The sequence below is a fragment of the Sebastes umbrosus genome, chromosome 10 (genome assembly GCF_015220745.1).
Source record: "Sebastes umbrosus isolate fSebUmb1 chromosome 10, fSebUmb1.pri, whole genome shotgun sequence".
Taxonomy (NCBI): domain Eukaryota; kingdom Metazoa; phylum Chordata; class Actinopteri; order Perciformes; family Sebastidae; genus Sebastes; species Sebastes umbrosus.
Genome location: NC_051278.1, coordinates 29289296 through 29308863, shown reverse-complemented (window position 1 = coordinate 29308863; position 19568 = coordinate 29289296). Strand labels below are relative to the sequence as shown.

Sequence of the window (19568 nt, the reverse complement as noted above, 5' to 3'; positions counted from 1 at the left end):
GTGGACATTTGGCCAATGTCTTGTGCAAAGAATTTGGCCAAAGTTCTTAGAGCATAATATCCTGAGCTGGACTCATATATGTTTCTTATAGTTTAACATTCTCTCCTTCAGATGAAATGATAAAATCATGGAAAATCAAAAAAATTTCGAAACAAAGTCACCAGGCCTGGTGACTTTGGCCAGGAATGACAGACTGACTGTGTGTGTGTGAAGGTGTGTGTATGAAGGTGTGTATGTGTGTGTATGGGGGGGTAGAAAGGGACACTGAGGACACAATTATTTACTAAAAGTCCCACATGTGTGTATGTATGTGTCTCTGTGTGGGATTAGTACAACTCAGCCATGCAGACGCACACGTGTGACGGATTTGAACCCTCTGAGACCCGCGGGATCGCTTTTAGTTCATTCATTCATTCATGTTCACCCCCATAAAAAGACCAAATCTGGTCTATGTGGGTCTCTTTAGTTAAGGCTGACCCAACGCTTCAACTGTTGCCATGGTAGTCAATGTCCAAATCAGTTTTAAAATGTATTTTCTTTTATGGCCTACGTGTATTCATTATGCTTCAACATTAATTATTATTAATTATTCTCAGACAGATAGCATGAGCGTGTGCGTAGTGGCGCTGTCCTGGGTACTGAAATAGAGCGTAGGAGATCATTAGACAGACAGTGTCAACAAAGCCAGGTCTTTTATATGTTGACATAGGCTACAGTCTATTCATTTGTTCATTTGTTTATAGGTCTGATTTGTTTTTATGGGCACTGCAATTTATTTGCTGTGATTATTGCACATTCTGTAGCTGTCGTTTCAGTCTCAGGAAAATCCCTGAAGTCAGATATTCGTCCTCATCTAATTAGACAATAATAGCAAAGGAAAGTACAATATAAGCATTAGACCCATAATACCATAGAGAAAGCAATGCTGGGATTTGGTAACAAAAACTTTTGGAGATTTCTGCAAGAATTGCATTTTTCAGCGATTGGATGGCGAGAACTTCTGTTGTGTAAACTGCTCAGAAACCCCCTTATTGTCAATCTAGCTAGTAAAGCCATCCATCCTCTGAATGCTCTAGGTCTATAGTTTGTGGCTGTAAAGTTTCATGAGGCTGTGATTATCCTAGAGGTCACCACAAGGTCATTTTATACAGTGAGGTCAAGTTTAACTAACATCATCACACATGAATACAGTTGGGCTCATTGGATCCACAAGAGTCTCAGCTTTACAGTGATACCCAATTTATGTAATTCAAGACTGTTTAGGGACCCCAGTATGCAGAAATATTCAAATAAACAATTTTTAAATAGGAGAAAATACAGATTTGCATTAAAAAAACAGCATTGTTTTGCCCAAAACTGCATGTGATTATCATAAAGTGGGCATGTCTGTAAAGGTGAGACTCGTGAGACGACCTGTAGGCTATTACAATGGGTTCTGTGGTTATTTTACACAACCACAGCATCAACAGTCTGATGCTGGCTGCACCAAATGGAACCAGCAGTTCTGCGTAATTGTGGCTTGACAGCGCGCAACATCACTCTAGTTAGAGACGGGTGGCTGTAATGGCTCTCTGTATATACATTTATCTTGTGCGCACGAATAATCAAGACAGAGAATGATTTAATTAAATACATCTCTTGGCCACAAATTAGTTAACTGTGGCCTCAATATATAATATATATAGCTTTACATATATATACATTTCTCTCTATGGCCATTCCTGAGCGCCGTAATCTAGCATGAATTGAGTATTCAAATATTAAAGGGATTATAAAAGTCACCAGAAAAGTAATTCAGGATGACAACAGCCCTGGTACTTCTTCTATGGGTCCCTTCTAACCAAAAAAATATTTTGTCAGCTAACATGTTAGCAAAAGTCATATCGGACGCACTATCCTGAATCCCCCCCCCCCCCCCCCCCCCCCCCCCGACCAACAGGTTTATAGGATGGAGCCAAATAAACAACATTGTGGTCGGACATGCCAAGAGGAGCTCTGCACATTTGTAAGCTTGTAAGATTTGTAAGCTCCCTTAATCAAACCATTTGACATAGACAGGCATTCCTATATTCTGACAAGAACTTGACATTCGTTTGTAACTCATCAACCTTGTTTCGGAGGGATTGTACATTAGCAAGGATGACCGAGGGAAGGGGGGGATCTATCTTTTAAACCTCTGTTGCACTCACTCTCGATGGCCTGGATGCCCAGCTCAAGTCACAATATTGCACATGTATTACACTGGAATAATAATGTAACCAACAACAAACACAGACATGGTGTTCATAGTGATGGACGACCAATCTCAAGGAAAGTTAAACTGCTTCAAGCCTGATTTGCATGACATAATGCTGACTGTGATCCACCGACTCCAACCAGGTGTCGTCATTCTCACGCCCGTCCCACATCGCTAGCCTAGTCCACCTGCTGGCTCCAGGAACAGAAGTGATAAGAGTAGTCCAGAGTAGACACCCGGTGTGACTGTGAGGCAAAGCCCCACCCTCCAGCCAGTTTTACTTCCTCTTTTTTGGTCAACGTTCTTTCTCAAACAGAGAATGGGGGTGTGGTTAATAGTCAGACGTAATTCATTACCACGGCAACCAGATTGCATTGTTTTTCAACCCAGTTTAGATGAATTTACTGTTTATCAGACCACAAATGAGACAATAATTATCTCAACACACCGACTCTCTCTCTCACTCGCTCTCTTCTTCACCGTCTCCTCCTGGCGAGCCTGCCGTCTGGCTGCTGCTGCACCGAGGAGTCGCACCACCACACGCCGCCCACAGCGCACCGGAGGATGGATACATGTTGCCGAGGTCCACCGTTTGAAATGCAGTTTCGGGACGTTTTGGAGGTGCACCCTTCACCAGCATCAGCCGCTCTCTTCTCAGCTCAATCACCGACACCTTCTTTTTTTTTTTTTTTTACTTTGAGCACAAAATTAAGTTATTTATCAAAAGAAAGTTGTCAAACAGTGTGACTAATCAACTTCAGTCAGGAAATGACTGTAGTTGACCCTGCTGTCAACCTCCAATTTTGAATGTGTTGACTTGTTAACGCGGTTTTGGGATAGTTTGAGACACATTCCGCTGTGTAGTCACAGGTTGTAAAGCTCATAGGTAAAAGGGTGGCTGCCAAGTTTTGTATTTTGTTTTTAAAGGTCCCATATCATGCTCATTTTCAGGTTCATACTTGTATTTTGTGTTTCTACTAGAACATGTTTACATGCTGTAATGTTAAAAAAAACTTTATTTTCCTCATTCTGTCGGCCTGAATATGCCTGTATTCACCCTCTGTCTTAAACACTCTGTTTTAGTGCATTTCGACGGAATTGCAACAGGATTGCGTTGCTAGGCAACAGCTTGGGTCCATGTGTACTTCCTGTCAGCTGATAACATTCACATACACTGCAACCAGGAATAAACTGGGACACATTTAGAATGTTTATGTTTAAAACTGCGTAATGGGTCTAAATATTGTATATTTGTGACATCACAAATGGACAGAAATCCTGACAGCTTGTTTCAAATGCAGAGTTTCTGAATACGGGCTGTGTGTATTTCCCTGTGGATTGAGCGTTGCAATACTTTCACAGTATTTATATAGGACTTAAGCCTGCTTTATAATAAAAAAAACATGAAAATCTCACTTTTTTATAATACGTCCCCTTTAACTCAGAAGATTAGAATACACAGGTAGGTTTTGTAATTGTGGAAATAGCCAGCTGTGATCTGAAGTTAGTTGAAAGTTTGTTTTATTGAATTGCAGTCCTTTTCCTTTACTCCCTCTTGTATTTATTCGACCACTAACATTAAGTGGATGTGGCTGTCATCCCCCCCTTTCATGGATCTATTGGCTTCGACATATCAAAGACGTGGAGTCAAGTGATCTGATTGGCGGCTGAGACTCTCCAAGCCGCTTGGGATTTCTCTTCTGATGCATCAAACAGGCTGCCAGGATATCATCTGTCTGATTCACTTCCCACTATAGTCTGCACATGTTGCAGGAGGAGGAGAGATGTACTGTTTTCACTACCTGTTAGACTTCTGCAGCTTTCATTCATGTTTATGGCCAACTGTAAATCACTAAGGAACTGCCTGAGAGAGGCTGGAAAATATCAAGTGGCATACATAAGGCCTTATGAGAGGAGCGTCTATTGGACCTCTGAGGAGAATTTATTTAGATCCATAATTAGATTTGCTTTCAAAAACAACACTACCTTCATATACCTAAGCACATCTCGTCCCTTTCCTAACCAGCACCGTCGTCCCTGTTGAAGCCATGTTAGGGGGGCGTTTTCACTCAATTTTCCCTCTACTGAATTTTTCCCCTTTGCAGCATCAGTAGCACAGAGCCAGCCTCCAACCACACTCTGTTCCTGCCTGCTCGCTCTGTGGCTCTGTAGGGGTAAACTCAGGTTGGGAAGCTTCATGATTACAGCACAAGGACAGCAAATAAAAGCCAACCAAAACAAAGCGCTCCGTGTGTCACCTGGTGGAGGACGCGGCTGTCTGTCTGTCCGTGCAGGAGCATCTCTGATCCGCGTGAAAACACAGGACAAAACAGGTAGAAACTTCGAAGGGTTTTTTCTTCCATTATTTTTCCGTTGCCTAGTATGCGCATATCCGGATTGACGCTTTGCTCTCCATGTCTGATGTGATTACACGCATGCAGAGGATTGGAGGCGACATGAGAGGAGAAGAAGGGGGCGGGCGGGGGCTTAAAGAAAGAAATATCTTAATGTCTCTCTCTGTTGCACAATAACACACCGAGGAGCTGGAGGATGTGTGTGTAACCGAGCTGGCTAACAGTAACGCTCAGCTAGCTGTGTGTGTTTTAGCGCTATAATACATGAACACATAAACACACCTCTCCTCTCTGTTAAAGCCAGCGTCGCCTTTTTACCATTTAAACAACCGAACAGCAATAACGTCTGCGTAGCTACGTCGTCGTCATGGTGCTTGTTGTCGCGGTAACGTTATAGCGGGTACAGTAGTGAACGTTAGCTCGGCTACATGCCCCCCCCCCCCGGTCCCGGTCCCGGTCCCGGTCCCCGGTGTCACATTCCCGTCTTTTCCATTCCGACCACCGCACTCATCTTCATATCCCTCCACCTTTATAACGGCGGCGGTGAGCTGGTGCGTTAATTAGTGCCTACGTGTAGACTGTGTTTAGGCCTGCAGGCTGCAGCCGCTCACAGAGCGCGCTGCTCGGACGTGTTTACATGGAGACCGCGGGGGGGTGGTGAGGGGGGGGGGGGGGGAGATACAGTAACCTTTCCTCAGTAACATCACGGTCAACATATTATGGGCTGTTTGTGGAGGGAAAAGAGGAAAACACGACTGGCCGCGTAATAATGGCAGCCTGGAACCAGATAGTGGACGTGACATATGTTGTTTTCCCTCCTACTACACTGTTTAATTATCCACTGACTGATCCCCCTGCGCGCGCTCTATCAGCAGTGTGCGTGTGACCTGACCAAGTTCATCATGTGTTACACTGCTGAATATTTAGACACTATTATTTATCTTCGGATGGTAAATAAAGGTTTAAAAAAAACTACAGTGAAAAAAACGAACAAAATCTATGAAGTGTCTCTGAGGTCACATTTAATTCAACCCTCATAAATCATGTGTATAGGATTCAGTGCAGTTTTAGTTATTATCCAATTAGAAATAAATTGTCCATGCAGAAGGGTTTATGGAAAAAGTAGTTATTTAGATTTTTTTGGCAAATTATAGCACTGTGTTTTCATTTACTAAGATATCCCGATTATACAAGGATCAGTTCACTTTAATTACTAAAAGGTGGCTGGGAATTTTGCAAAATGCTGATGAGACGTTTCGGTTTTAATCGTCTAGGTTTTAACATTTGAAAACCTAGAATTTAATTTTAAAAAGGTGTCTACAGTTTTCAGTCTAACTACTAGGGGTGTAAGAAAATATCAGAAAAAAAATCAGATATCGTGATATTATGTTTTGTGATACTGTATCGATTTTTAATTGATAGTTTACATGCACAGATTAATTAAGTCAATACTTTATTATCAAGTTCATCATGTGTTACACTGCTGAATATTTAGACACTGTTTATCTCTTGGATGGTAAATAAAGGTTTAAAAAAAAAAATACAGTGAAAAATTAACCATGAACAAAATCTATGAAGTGCCACATTTAATTCAACCCTCATAAATCATGTGTATAGGCTTCAGTGCAGTTTTAGTTATTATCCAATTAGCAATTAATTGTCCAAGCAGAAGGATCAGTTCACTTTAATTACTAAAAGGTGGCTGGGAAAATTGCAAAATGCTGATATGATATTGTTTCGGTTTTAATCGTGTAGGTTTTAACATTTGAAAACCTAGAATTTAATAAGAAAAATGTGTCTACAGTTTTCAGTCTGACTACTAGGGGTGTAAGAAAATATCGGGAAAAAAATCGAATATCGCGATATTATGTTTTGTGATACTGTATCGATTCTCAAAAGCACTGTATAGATTTTTAATTGATATATTTAATTTGCAAAGAGATGCTCCCTCTCAGTGTGTGTGCCCTCTCACAGTAGTGTTATGATGTCGGATGTTACAGGGACAGTGAATAATGCAAATGCAGATCTCACTGTTCCGATTACATCAAAAAGTAAACTTTTGTATTTATTATTTAATATTTTTTGCATATGGTGGTGTGTTCAGTTTCCCTAAAATTAGATTTAAAAAATTGCAATATATCAGCTTATTCACAGTATCGTAATATATCGCAGTATATTGAATCGTAACTAGGGATGCACCGATGCTGACTCAAATATATAGATCGGATATCGGTGACAATGGGGCCGATCAATTCAATTCTATGTAATGCACTATATACTTTATATTACTGAAATTTGAATTCCTGTTTAAGTTTTGACCAATTTATTGCTGCATCTTATTATTTTAATAATAAATAACAATTCAGTAAATTTATATTAATTATTTATTTGTTACATTTTGTTTTACAAAGTTAGGAAAGCAATGTTTAAGTCAAGCCTGATGTTTCCTCACACATAAATAATGATCCCAGTCTCTTCCACACAGTGAGGCATAAAGTTTATTAAATAAACACTGGTATCGGATCGGTACTCGGTATCGTCCGATACCCAAAGCCCAGGTACAGTATCGCTATCGGTATCGAGACTGAAAAAGTTGGATCGGTGCATCGCTAATCGTAACCCCTGTATCATGATACGTATCATATCGCCAGGTTCTTGCCAATACACGGCCCTACTAACTATGCTGTGACCACTAGAAATAAAATTCCATTCACCTCGATTGTGTTAGGGTGGAGGCAGAAATCTCATATATGTCAAAACCTGAACAAATACAATAGAACTATCTCTGTGGACTGACGCCACATTTTTTTCTTTATGCAGTTCAGAAGAACTAACCCCTTTTCACGGATGTCTTCTGTTTAAAAAGCTGTGTATGTGTCTGTTTTCACTGGCTGTTGTTGTACTCTATCCAGAGCAAGATGTCAGCCAGAGGAGGAAAGAAGAAGGCCACCAAGCTGTCCCGTTCAGCCAGGGCGGGTGTCATCTTCCCCGTGGGAAGGATGATGAGGTACCTGCGCACCGGCACGCACAAATACCGCATTGGCATGGGGGCGCCCGTCTACATGGCAGCAGTCATCGAGTACCTGGCAGGTAGGGTGATCACATGATTCAAGCTTCATGCAGCCCAACTCCAGTGTCTGTAACAGCTTATATAGCGTATGCATATAATTCTAGCTGTAAACATATCTGCGCATGTTCACCGTACTGTTGCATGTGTAAAGTATGTGTTAAATGCAAATATCTTTTTTAAAGTAGTGTAACATATGATGTGTTCCATTATCATATATTTTTTACTATGTTAACGATGAATATGTTCTGATGTAATAATCCCTGATTGTATTGCGTTTAATACCTTTTATTTGCCTTTTAACATGCACTATCTGCAACCATCTTGGACTCTAACCACTGTCGCACTTTACACTTACTTACACTATACATCCTATATACCACTTTATAGACTGCACATATGTACATATTACATTTATTTATTGCACATACTACATTTATTTATTTATTTATTGACAGACTGCACACACTATGTTCACCCATTCACTCTGTATCTTTTATATCTCTATTATTGTTTTTATAATTTTTTGTATACCTTTACCTCTCCTGTGTTTCACTCTGTTTGCTGATGTTGCTGCTTTGACACATGAATTTCCCTCCGGGGATTAATAAAGGTTCATCTTATCTTATCTTACCCTTCACTTGCAACATTCTTACACATGTGTGTTGATATATACATTTAATTCATAAATCATATAACACTTAACAAAAGGACAAAACATAGACAATTACTGGGGAAAGAAATGCCAGGTAAAACAAAACTAATATATATTTTTTTGAAATAAGAATAGGACTAAGTTTCCTGAGGCCTGTACTACGAAGCAAGTTCAACATACCCAGAGTATCTTCTCCTTATCTGGTTTAACTAACCCTAACAAACATAATCTTACTAAGCGGTCTTACAACGCTGGTTATCAACTCGGTCAATCAACCCAGGGTTTCTCAGTCTGGCTATGAGCGCGTTCACATAAAAGGACAGTGTTTGCAGCATATAACCAATCACAAACACGGACAAATCTGCTCTCAGCAGAGCGGCAGATTTTACAAACAAGGAGTGAACTATAAGATTAGACAAATAAGAAGATAAACACATAATCCAGACTCAAATTAACACAGTTGAAGCTGCCAAATGCAGGAATGCAGCTGGCAAAAGAAAAAAACTTCTGATGTGTGAATGTGTAAATTAACAGATTTATTAACGGCCTGAGAAGTCATACATAGTCGTATAGATGGGGCAGCAATATTATCTAAAGCTTTCAGATCATAATGGATGAATATATTACACTTCATTACGGCCTTTGCCAAATTATGGCGTGTGTGACTACTGTATTTCATCCTTCTTTCAGCTGCGTCCCCGACTCCGGCGGTGTGAAACTAACTTGAGATCAAGTAAAAACATAACTCAAAGCGGTAATCACCCACAGCATACAGCCAGATGTCCTTCCTGTATTTATCAGTTTAAACTGTGTTGTTTTTAGTCTGGATTATGAGTTAAACTTCTTTGTGTAATATTATCATACGATCTGCACACTGAGCTCTGATTGGTCGGTAGGCGGTTCTTTTATACGTGTTGATCTCTGCTCCGGAGCAGGTTAAGTGTTCAGCATGAGTTACCATGGCAACGATCTACCCCGGTAAGAAGTGATCCACCGTCGTAGGACTGAAAACCCTGAAGGGTTAAACCTGAAGTTACCTCGCCAACCCCAAATCCTGCTTCCTAGTACAGGCCTCTGGTCCTTAAAGCCAGTAACACAAAGAGGATCTTAAAAAGGAAAACAAGACAATGTTTATTTTCTGTTTATATGCTACACTGTATGTCTATATCCACATCACTGCTGGCAGTAGAGTTTGCTCTCAGCTTCCTGACTGCTATATTGTTGTTCCTGATGGGCTGGGAGTCGGTACAGTGGAAAGTAAACAAGTTTAAATACCAGAACACACGCTGTATGTCTGACGGGGTTTCCACGCTGTGTTTTCTCTCTAAGCTGAGATCTTGGAGTTGGCGGGAAACGCAGCACGGGACAACAAGAAAGGCAGAATAACTCCCAGGCACATCAAGCTGGCTGTGGCCAATGACGAGGAGCTCAACCAGGTAACAGTGCTCTAGAAGCGGCTGCGGGATATTTGGGTGTAGACCTTTACATTTCAGGTAGTCAAAAGTGAGCTATCGTATGATAAAACCGCTCAAGACAACATCATCATGTAGAAACAAAGCCAGCTTCTCGCACTCAGTCACAAAGTGTTGTTGCAGAAGAGTCGATCATCCTGTCCTTTGCTCGCCAACACACTGTAGGTTCATATTGTTACCCGGTGTTAAGCTCTGGGTCCTCGTGCATTCAAAAGTTGTTGCGTCTGGCTAAGAGAAGATACTGTAGTTTTTACAGTGAACGAGTCAGAGACAGTTCTGAATATGTTTCACTACTCGAAGAGAAAACAAGGAGAAGCTTAAATGAGCTGCTGGTAATGGACCCCTTAATTGTGCCAAAAAACAAACTAACAATGAGCTAAAACTGAGTTGGCGATAATTCTCATCAACACACACAGAGTCATTTGATCCATTGTTAACAGAAACATATTGATGAATGCAGCTTTAAATTGTTCGTTTGGTCACTGGTGGGAAAGTGTCTCCGCACAGGGAGCAACATTTAAATTAGTGACGCCACCCAGCATGACCTCTAAGTAAAGAAGACGCCAACATTCAAAGGCATATCTCTCTCTGCCATCTGGGGCTGCCAGTGGATCAGGTTGCCTGATGCACCTTTAAACTCATCTACTCTGCCAGACGCAAGCTGATCTCTATGTTTGGACTCTAAGAACTGTGGCGTCGATTATAAATTAAACATTACTGTATTAATTTAGAAATTTTCCTTAGTAAAAGTCCCTAAACTGAAGTGTATGATTCAACTTTCCCCATGGTCTAGTGTTAAAAAAAGTAAACAAAAATACAAAAATTGCAATATCTAATTGCAATACTTGGAGTGCGTGGCAAATGCGTGGTGATTGTGAAAGTGTCAGCTGACAGCAGCTAATGTTTCAGCAGGCGCAAAGTATCCCAACACCGTGTTTAACCTCAGCTGGGAACTACCAAAGTCATTTCACATCTGTTTGCACAAGACAAGTCACCATTTCTTAAAGACAACGACAGTCTTGTGAAAAAACAAGGTGTGTTATGTAAGGGATAATGTACAGCGAGCCGGTCATTGTTGTGAAATAAACCCAGATGCAAAGCCCTGAAGGAGTTTATTTCACAACAATGACCCGCTATAGCTGTACATTATCCATCTTATTACACGGCTACTTACTTAAGAAATCAATATTTTGACACAAAAACGGTCCGCCAGAGTCCGAAATCAGAACTGCGCCCATAGCAACAGTCTGTTATACATAGCAACGGGCTGTTATACATAGCAACGGTCAGTAATACATAGCAACGGTCTGTTATACATAACAACGGGCTGTTATACATAGCAACGGGCTGCTATAAAGAAATAACAGACCGTAGAACGCCGTGATTGATCAGATCAGAATTGAGTATTCAACACAGCCGTGTAATAATGTGTGATGTACAGTAGGACAGTATGTAGTCAAAGTCTTTGTTTGGGAAATGTTTTCTCCCATCAGCTTCTGCGGGGGGTGACCATATCAAATGGAGGAGTTCTGCCTCGGATCCACCCAGAGCTGCTCTCCAAGAAGAGGGGAAGCCGGGTGAAAACGGACAGCCAGGCGTCCGTCCCCGAGAAGAAGACAGAACGCTCAAAGAGCAAGAAACCCGTCAAAACCTTCAAAAAGGTTAAAGGCAAACGAGGGCGCAAGCCAAAGGTCAGTGAACCTCGAATACTCATGGAGATGGTTGGGGACTGTTAAGGCCACAGTATGCTTCAAATGCAATGGCTTTCAGATTCTCCAACACTATCTGAAACAGCGGAATAATTCATTTAACTTTACGAAACAGACAGTCCAACTGAGTGCCTTGGCAGCTGAATGGTTAAGCTACAGCACATGCCACATAACTGGTTCAATTTCAGCCAGGGACCTTTGTTGCATGTCATACCCCTACCACCTCTTGATACTCGGTGTCAGCATGTACTGAGGTTTAATACTCACTTCTCATCTGTTCAAGCTGCACGCTGTAATTAAAGTATTGTTTAAAGGTGCCATTTTTTTTTTCCATCCGACAAAGAACACCGAAGAGTCTGTACCGAACTCCACAGTGGAAGACGGTCCTGGAGATGGATTCACCATCCTGTCAGCAAAGAGCCTGTTCCTTGGACAAAAGGTAATGTACATATACTGTATTAGAAGAGGCGGACTGGCCATCGGAAATTTTCCCTGGTGGGCCGATCTTTTGAGGGCCGGTCTTCCTTTCTTTGCTTTTTTTTTTTTTTTACAACCCCAGCATGGGCCGGCCTGGCCCTCGCAGCCGCAGACAGCACAGAGCAGAGCGCTACGGCAAGCCGTTTTAACATTTAATAGCAAGACAGGATATTCATTAGAGATATCTGCAACGTCATTTTGACTCGTCCGATTCAAACTACTTTTGCCATTCATGTGTATGGGGTTTCTCATTACGGATATCCACAATTCAAATTGAGGATATCCGCAAATTAATTTTGACTAGTCGTAATTTCAGTTTCAGAAATCTACAATTTAAATCTGACTAGTCAGAATTCCAGTTCCAGATATCTTTAATTCCCCTCAATCGTAGATATCTACATCGTCCTTTTAGATATCTTAAATTAAATTATGACTTGTCAGAATGTCGTTGTAGATATATCTCTAACTGGAGTTACGGATAGTCAAAATGTAATTACAGATATCTAGAATTAGAGTTGTGACTATGTGAAATAGTGTTGCAGATATCCGTAATTACGTCAGAGGGGAGGGGGACAGGAGGTGGAAGCTATTGAAACATACTATGGCGCTGCCCTGCAGTCGTATGGGTTTATAAAGTGTGTCTGGAGACAATAAATCTACGATACGCTGTAAACTTCTACCACAACTCTCTAGTGAACAAAGCTCTCGTTGGTCCTTGATGGTGAGCTCTCTTTCTATTTCATGTCATTCTCTAACTATCTGATCCACAGCGGTCCCTGAACCACTCGTCTCACAGCCGGCTGCACATAGAGACCGATGTGATGTGTCCAGCTCGGAGGACTAAAGGCTCGTTGTGATTAAAATGAGGTTGTAGCTCAGCCCTCATTGGTGTTATAACCACTTATGGGTTATTGATCCGGGAAGTTTGAATCTGTCAATGTCTTTCCAACTTTACCAAACTATCCGAGTTAGCAAAAGCTTCTGCTGACGCTGTTCAGATGCTTTGTTGGGCCGATATCCAATGGGAAGCCTTGCATGAGCAACGTCACGAACAACAACTCTGACCAGTCATAATGAGGTTTGAGATATCTGGAGCTGTTATTTAGGATAGTCAGAACTGAATTATAGATATCTCTAACTGTCGTTTTGACTTATTGTCACAATAATTACGACTAGTCAAAATGCCCTTGTGGATATCTCTAATGTTAATTCCAGATAGTCAAGCTTAGCTATTAGATGTTAAAACGGCTTGCCATAGGTGCGTTGCCTGTCAGAGTGGGCCAATCTAATACTTTCAATATTGAGGGGGGAGACGAGCGGCACCTCTCAATTTGGACTGATCCTCATTTTTGTTGAAATGTGATTGGCTCAGCAACGGTAAATATTTGAGTTTAGTCTGTATAAGTCTATAAAAGCCTTGTTTTAACAAATGAAGGAATTCTGTCCACAGAAAAAAAAGTTGGCTTTTATTTTAAAACCAACAGGAACTGAGGCCTGTACTACGAAGCGAGTTCAACATACCCGGGGTATCTTCTCCTTATCTGGCTTCACTAACTCTAACAAACGAGATCCCGCTAAACTGTACTACGAAGCTGGTTATCAACTCGGTAAATCAACCCAGGGTTTCTCCATCTGGCTGTGAGCGCGTTCACATGAACGAGGAGGTGTTTGCAGTTTATGACCAATCAGAGACATGGACAAGTCTACTGACTGCAGACAGACAGACAGACAGATAGACAGATACAAAGAAGTTAAACACTTAATCCAGACTAAAAGTAACACAGTTGAAGCTGCCAAATGCAGGAAGGACAGCTGGAAAAAGAAAGAACTCCAGATGTGTGAATGTGTAAATTAACTGACTTATTAATTTAACGGAACAATCCAAATTAAGATATACTCGTCTAGATATGAGAGTATAATAGATTAATAGACTAATAGACTACTCATGTTTTTACCCTGTGTATTATGTGCCGTCTATGACTATTTAAACCTCCTTTCACTTGCTTCCCCCCTCTGTGGAAACGGACTCAAGAGGAAGCAAAACAAGATAAATATAAAAATATAAATCACAGCATAAAGTCCGCTGTCCTTCCTGTATTTGTCAGTTTAAACTGTGTTGTTTTTAGCCTGAAATATGACTTAAACTTCTTCATACGTGTGTAATATTACCATAAGATCGGCTCACTGAGCTCTGATTGGTCAGTAGGAGGTGCTTTTATACGAGTTGATTTCTTATCTGGAACATAACCTGCTCCGGAGCAGGTTAGCCGTTCAGCATCAGTTACCATTGTGATCTACACAGGTAAGAAGTGAACCACCTTCGTAGTACGGAGTTAACCCTGAAGTTACCTCGATAACGCCAAATCCTGCTTCGTAGTACAGGCCTCTGTTGAGTTAAAAATCTATATTTTACTTTTTTTCATTATTCTACAGATATAATCACTGAAACTGTTGTAATGTTGCTGGTAATGTCGAAAGATCATTTCATTTTTTGATGTAATCATAAGAGTGACAACAGTGTCAGCTCACTGTGATTTTTGGTAAAAGGCCAACCAACATATCAGTCTAATCTATGACATTTACCATACCGACTGAGTGAGAGAACTAGCAGCTGTTTTCTCACACTGTGTCGATGACTTTGTGAATCCACAGCTTTCACTAACAGAGAGTGAAATCAGCAAAATCGGAACAATCAAAGTGGAGGGGATAATTAACCCGACAAACGCAGAGATGGACCTCAAAGATGGAGTTGGTGAGGAGGACATGTTCATGTGTACTTTATTTCTTAGTAACAAGTTTTCACACTTCCCTCTACACATGCGGTCTTGTGTTCACCTGCTGCTGCTGTGCCGTTTTCAGGCAACGCCCTCGAGAAAGTTGGAGGCCGGGAGTTCCTGGACACAGTCAAGGAGCTGCGGAAAGCACAGGGGCCTCTGGAGGTGTCATCAGGTACAGAACCTTCGTACATGGAACACTGGGGGGCGGCTGTGGCTCAGAGGTAGAGCGGGTCGCCCACCAATCGGAAGATCGGCGGTTTGATCCCCGGCTGCTCCAGTCTACATGTCGAAGTGTCCTGGAGCAAGATACTCGAATAACGCTCCGTCCACACTGGCAACGTCAGGAGTGTGTGGCGGTTACATCGCGTGGCAGCTGCGTGATTCACGCGTCGGGTGCTGCGTTTCTGCTGCTGTCAGCCCTTTCTTTCTACATAGAGTTTGCCTTTCATAATGACCATTTAATTTCATTATAAATGTAATTTATATTTATTTTAGACAGAGAAAGGTTAAGAAACGTGACGTAATTTATAAATAATAGTAATAATCCACAATTAAAACCCCATACTATATTCATTCATGGAGCTCTCCAAGTCACTGCATGTTCTACAACACTGTCCTGCACATATTTCAGAATAAAAGCCTTGTGTTATTTCTAAATGAAAGCAGGAAGTGTTGATTTAAACCCCGTACTTTATTCATTCATGGAGCTGTGCAAGTCACTGCATGTTCCACAGCACTCTCCTGCACATATTTCAGAATAAAAGCCTCTTGTTAACAAATGAAGGAATTCTGTCCACAGAAAAAAATGCTTGAGGGCTTTTATTTTGAAATGAAAGAGGGAAGCGTTCATTTAAAAACAAGTCTTTACTTTTTTTTCATATTCTACAGATGTCTAGACATTGAAACTGTAGTAATGTTGCTGGTATGATGTCAATATACAGTCAATAGATCACTTTCACTGTCTGTTGTTGCTGTGAACCGCGTGCGGCTTGCTTCAAAAATAGGCGAGACCTCGAATCCAACCTGTTAACACGGACGCCGAAATAAAAAACAACAGGTAACGGAGCCGCCACGCACTCTTGACGTTCCCAGTGTGGATGAGGCTTGAGTGTTTAGCCTCTGTTATCAGTGTATGAATGGGTGAATGCTGACATGTAGTGTAATGCGCTTTGAGTTGTCGGAAGACTAGAAAGGCGAAAACGTTTTTATCTGACAAAATGTTCTGCTTCAGTCCATATTTGCTGGCGTTTAGCCTTTCAGAAACAACTTTTTCACTGCGGTCAAAAACTCTCCTGCACGCATCTGTATTAACGGGGCGGTCTAGCAGCAATCTAACAGCACCATAAATTACATTTATATATACACTACATTTATATAACAATCACACAAAATCATATTTTCCCCATAAACATCTTACAATATGACGACAGACATTTGAAGCTTCATTGGAAAACCTCAATCAAAGCTTTGAATGTAAAAAAAACAAAACATTGGATACAGCCCTTATCCGCGGTCTCTTGATGTGTTTCAAGGTTGAACTGTCAGTGTTTGTGTCTTTTCACCCGGCAGTGGCAGTGAGCCAGGCCAATGGGATGGCAGCCCGCTTCATCATCCACTGTAACGTCCCTCAGTGGGGTTCAGAGAAGTGTGAGGACCAGCTAGAGAAGACGGTGAAGAACTGCCTCTCAGCAGCAGAGGAGAAGAAGCTCAAGTCCGTGGCTTTCCCTTCACTTCCTGCTGGACGGTGAGCTCTCCTCTGACACACTGCTTCAAACTCTCTGTGACCCCCCTTTTACTCCTTGCATTAAAATGTGCTTTGGGGTTGCAATCGGATAGAGCTCGACCGTAGAAATAGAATAGGAGGAGAACAGGCATCGAACTGTTCTAAGTGGTCATTTGACCGGTACAAAAGAAAATGGCGATTTGTTAGTTATTATGGTGACACCAGAACGCACGTCAGTGGGGCTGTAAAGGTTGGTCGCAGCTGGCCAAGGAGTCAATTACGAATCCTGCTATGGCAAAGGCATGACCCGCCCTACTCTGACTCTGATTGGCTAGTACTCGTTGCCGTCGTTGGTTGGATTGTTTGGGTTTAGGCACAAGGAATGAGATTGGTTTAGGGTTAGGGTAAAAATATCACGGTAAGCCAATCAGAGGCAGAGTAGAGGCGGATCAAGCCTTTGCTATAGTAGGATTTGTAATATTGCCGCCGGGAAGAGAGCGGACGCAGCTCTGCAGATGGATGACGGCTAGATAGCTAGGTAGCGTGACCTTCTCCGGAGCAGCGGGGAGGGAGGCGTAGGGACCGTCGGACTCACCGCTGCCGCTGGCCACCAGCCCACTGTTTGGCTCATTCTCTGTTACCAGTGTAGCATTAAATGGCGTGGCAGAATTACCAAGCTAGCTAACTAACAATAGCGACGTGCTTTCCTCCGCTGTGACCGGTGAGTGTGTGGATGAAACATCAAGTTGTTCAATTTGACTCTCTCGTTTTAGTCGTTACTGCAAAACCTCACCTCAGCGAGTCAGAGACTTGCCGTAAGTTGGGTTTAGTTTACACGGAGGTTAAAATGCTACAATGGTTGCTATGGCAACGGCACACATAAAAAAAGCTCTGCTGTGTTGATTTGAATGGGAATGTCTGTTCTATTTCTATTTCTTGACCACATGAAATCACAGGTGTAAATGCACCCAAAACACCTTGAGGCTATAAGTTTGTGTGTAATGCACCGCGATCGGATCTCTATCGACAACGGAGACGTATGTTAATACCAGAGGCCTGAGCTACGGAGCAGGATTTGGGGTTAGCGAGGTAACTTCAGGTTTAACCCTTCAGGGTTTTCAGTCCTACGATGGTGGATCACTTCTTACCAGGGTAGATCGTTACCATGGTAACTTATGCCAAAAACTCCGGAGCAGGTTATGTTTGAGATAAGAGATGAACTCGTATAAAAGCACCTCCTACTGAACAATTAGAGCTCAGTGCACAGATCGTATGATAATATTACACAAATACGAAGAAGTTAAAGTCATAATCCAGACTAAAAACAACAGTTTAAACTGCCAATGCAGAAAGGACAGCTGGCAAAACAAAATCCCCAACTGTGTCAATGTGTAAATGAATAGGCTAAACTGCAGCTCTTGTGGGATGTTCTCGGTCTGCAGTGGTCAGGACCTACCAAAAGTGGTCCAAGGAAGGAGAACCAGTGAACCGGCGACAGGGTCAGACCCGAGGCTCGCTGATGCACGTGTGGAGCGAAGGCTGGCCCGTGTTGTCCGATCCAATAGACGAGCTACTGGAGCTCAAACTGCTGAAAAGGTTAATGCTGGTTCCGATAGAAAGGAGTCAGAACACACAGTGCATCACAGTTTGTTGCGTATGGGGCTTCGTAGCCGCAGACCGGTCAGGGTGCCAGTGCTGACCCGTGTCCAAAAGCCCCTCAATGGGCACGTCGTGAGCATCAGAACTGGACCACGGAGCAATGGAAGAAGGTGGCCAGGTGTGATGAATCACGTTTTCTTTTACATCATGTGGATGGCAACGAGTTCGAGGTGTTGACTCGGCCTCCAAATTCTCCAGATCTCAATCCAATGGAGCATCTGTGGGATGTGCTGGACAAACAAGTCCGATCCATGGAGGCCCCACCTCACAACTTACAGGACTTAAAGGACCGGCTACTGACGTCTTGGTGCCAGATACCACAGCAGACCTTCAGAGGTCTAATGGAGTCCATGCCTCGACGGGTCAGGGCTGTTTTAGTGGCAAAAGGGGTGATCTACTCAATATTAGGCAGGTGGTCATAATGTTACGGCTGATCGGTGTATATTTATGACATTTCACAGCATTATGGTTCGTCGTGTTACTTTTAGCTACAGCTTCTATACGTTAGTCCTCACTAGTCCGTCCTGTTGAACAGTGTACTTTATTAACCACAGTCTCTCTCACAGGAACGGATTCCCAAAACAAACGGCCGCCCAGCTCATCCTCAAGGCCATCTCCAACCATTTTGTGTCGTCCACCAGCTCCTCCCTGAAAAACATTTACTTTGTTCTGTTTGACAGTGAGAGCATTGGGATATACCTTCAGGAAATGGCCAAGCTGGACGCCAAGTGAGGATTCTCGATTTCAGGGGGTTTGATTTTCTAACTGTTGTTTGTTGCAGGTGGTGTAGATAGGTGACATGACAGTCAGGGGGTTTGATGTGGAATCTGTGTTGGTTAAAAGAGGAAAAAAAAATCTGTGTGAGTGGAGTGCTGTTTCACATTTATGTTCCACTGTCCCTTCAACAGAGTGCATTCTTTATAGATTAGATCATTTCAGTCCGTATGGTTTCCTTGTTTCAATGATGTTTTTACATTCCATGTACAAATATAACCGTTTTCCTGGCCTCTGTAGTTTCTGATACAGTTAGTTTACTAAAAAATCTGTGGTTCTCATTCTGCTTTGAAATAAAAACTCAGATGTTTTACACCAGAGATCGGCTCAGACTTTCAACACTTAACACGTATTGCTTTCTCATCTCATTTCTTATAAAGTAAGTCTATCTAAAGTGTTACAATACAGTACAAAAAGTGCATTACACTCTGTAGAAACGTCAAGTAGACGTTTTTAGAATTGATTGTAGCATGAGCTTTTTATAGCAGACATTTATTATTCTACCATAAAATACGAGACGGGTCTGATTGCAGTCGCGAAGGAACGCCCGCTGCTTTCACTGCGAGTCACATGGGACACGGCTGCTGTCCTAGTTGCCTCAGGACATGCGGGCATGCGAGTTCAAGAGGCAGGAGACAGTGTGTATGAGAGTCTCCGTACAGCGA

General features: G+C 42.1%; 1 protein-coding gene across 2 annotated transcripts; it reads left to right on the top strand.

Annotated features, from left to right (window-relative positions):
* The first annotated feature begins 4347 nt into the window (after window positions 1–4347).
* On the top strand, window positions 4348–19223 carry LOC119496228 (core histone macro-H2A.2). Of its 2 annotated transcripts, none has more exons than XM_037783393.1 (9): window positions 4348–4569; window positions 7503–7680; window positions 9642–9748; window positions 11278–11475; window positions 11837–11932; window positions 14623–14722; window positions 14830–14919; window positions 16317–16491; window positions 18696–19223. In XM_037783393.1, the coding sequence occupies exons 2-9, from the start codon at window positions 7509–7511 to the stop codon at window positions 18859–18861; spliced, it is 1104 nt and encodes a 367-aa protein (XP_037639321.1). In that variant the 5' UTR covers window positions 4348–4569; window positions 7503–7508; the 3' UTR covers window positions 18862–19223. The 2 variants fall into 2 exon arrangements, with proteins under 2 accessions (XP_037639321.1, XP_037639320.1); XM_037783392.1 differs by lacking the exon at window positions 4348–4569 and adding an exon at window positions 5000–5141.
* The last annotated feature ends 345 nt before the right edge of the window (window positions 19224–19568 follow it).

Excerpts from the sequence above, each read along its gene's own strand:
- LOC119496228 (XM_037783392.1), top strand. The coding sequence starts at position 5,019 with ATGCCCCCCCCCCCCGGTCCCGGTCCCGGTCCCGGTCCCCGGTGTCAC. Across the intron at positions 11,933-14,622 it reads GCCTGTTCCTTGGACAAAAG|CTTTCACTAACAGAGAGTGA; the intron begins GTAATGTACATA and ends GTGAATCCACAG. Across the intron at positions 14,920-16,316 it reads GCCTCTGGAGGTGTCATCAG|TGGCAGTGAGCCAGGCCAAT; the intron begins GTACAGAACCTT and ends TTCACCCGGCAG.